Source organism: Saprolegnia diclina (genome assembly GCF_000281045.1).
Source record: "Saprolegnia diclina VS20 unplaced genomic scaffold supercont1.175, whole genome shotgun sequence".
Taxonomy (NCBI): domain Eukaryota; phylum Oomycota; class Saprolegniomycetes; order Saprolegniales; family Saprolegniaceae; genus Saprolegnia; species Saprolegnia diclina.
The window spans coordinates 1-756 of NW_008246242.1; the positions used below are offsets into that span (position 1 = coordinate 1).

At 51.2% G+C, this 756-nt stretch overlaps 1 protein-coding gene across 1 annotated transcript; it reads right to left on the reverse strand.

Annotated features, from left to right (window-relative positions):
• Positions 1-54: 54 nt before the first annotated feature.
• SDRG_16991 (hypothetical protein) lies at positions 55-425 on the reverse strand (the record flags this gene model as incomplete). Its single annotated transcript, XM_008623224.1, has 2 exons — positions 55-266; positions 374-425. The coding sequence occupies 2 exons, from the start codon at positions 423-425 to the stop codon at positions 55-57; spliced, it is 264 nt and encodes an 87-aa protein (XP_008621446.1).
• Positions 426-756: the final 331 nt, after the last annotated feature.

The window sequence follows — 756 nt, forward strand, 5'->3', positions numbered from 1 at the left end:
TGCCGTATCCGAAATCTTTCCGGAAAAGACGAGAAACACGCCACCAAGCCTGCATCACAAGTTGTGATGCACAATGAGCTTCCACACGCGAGCGGGGTCACTGGCGTTGCGCTTTGCCGTGACAATGTTGCTGACAGTCGAAAAAACGCGCTCTTGAAACGCGTTGCCGACTCGCTTGACCGCCTTCTCGAGTTTGGCCTTAATGTAGTCGACAGAGAACGGGTGCATCTTGTGCGCGTTGGTCGTATGGACCGTGGTCACAAGGCCTGTCTTCCAGGCGTCGACATGATTGAACGTCCACTTGGTTCTTATCGAGCTTGTGGATGTAGGTCCATACTGGCACAACCCCGCTCGCCGTATGACCAACAGTGACCGGAATCCCCTCTGTCAGAGGCCGTCTCGTCCAGCGTCGCGGTCGTCGACATTGCTTTGAGGAAAACAGCCAATCACGTCGACCCTTGCAAAATATTGATACGTATTAATATACACGGCTGCCAGAATAATCTAATCCAATATGTTTTGCTGAATACAAAAAGGGAGAATTAATCCAATAATATATTAAGAATAATGCGATTTATTTTAATATATGAGGCGAATATCCAAAATAATACCGAGCTCTGAAATGCTGCCGGGTTGTGATTCACAACCCGGCAGCATTGCCTTCCGCTGGCAGCCGACCACACACAAACATGACCGGCAACGCGACGACCGTCGCCTCGACGCCCGAGCTGGTGCGCGCGATCGCTGGCTTCGTCG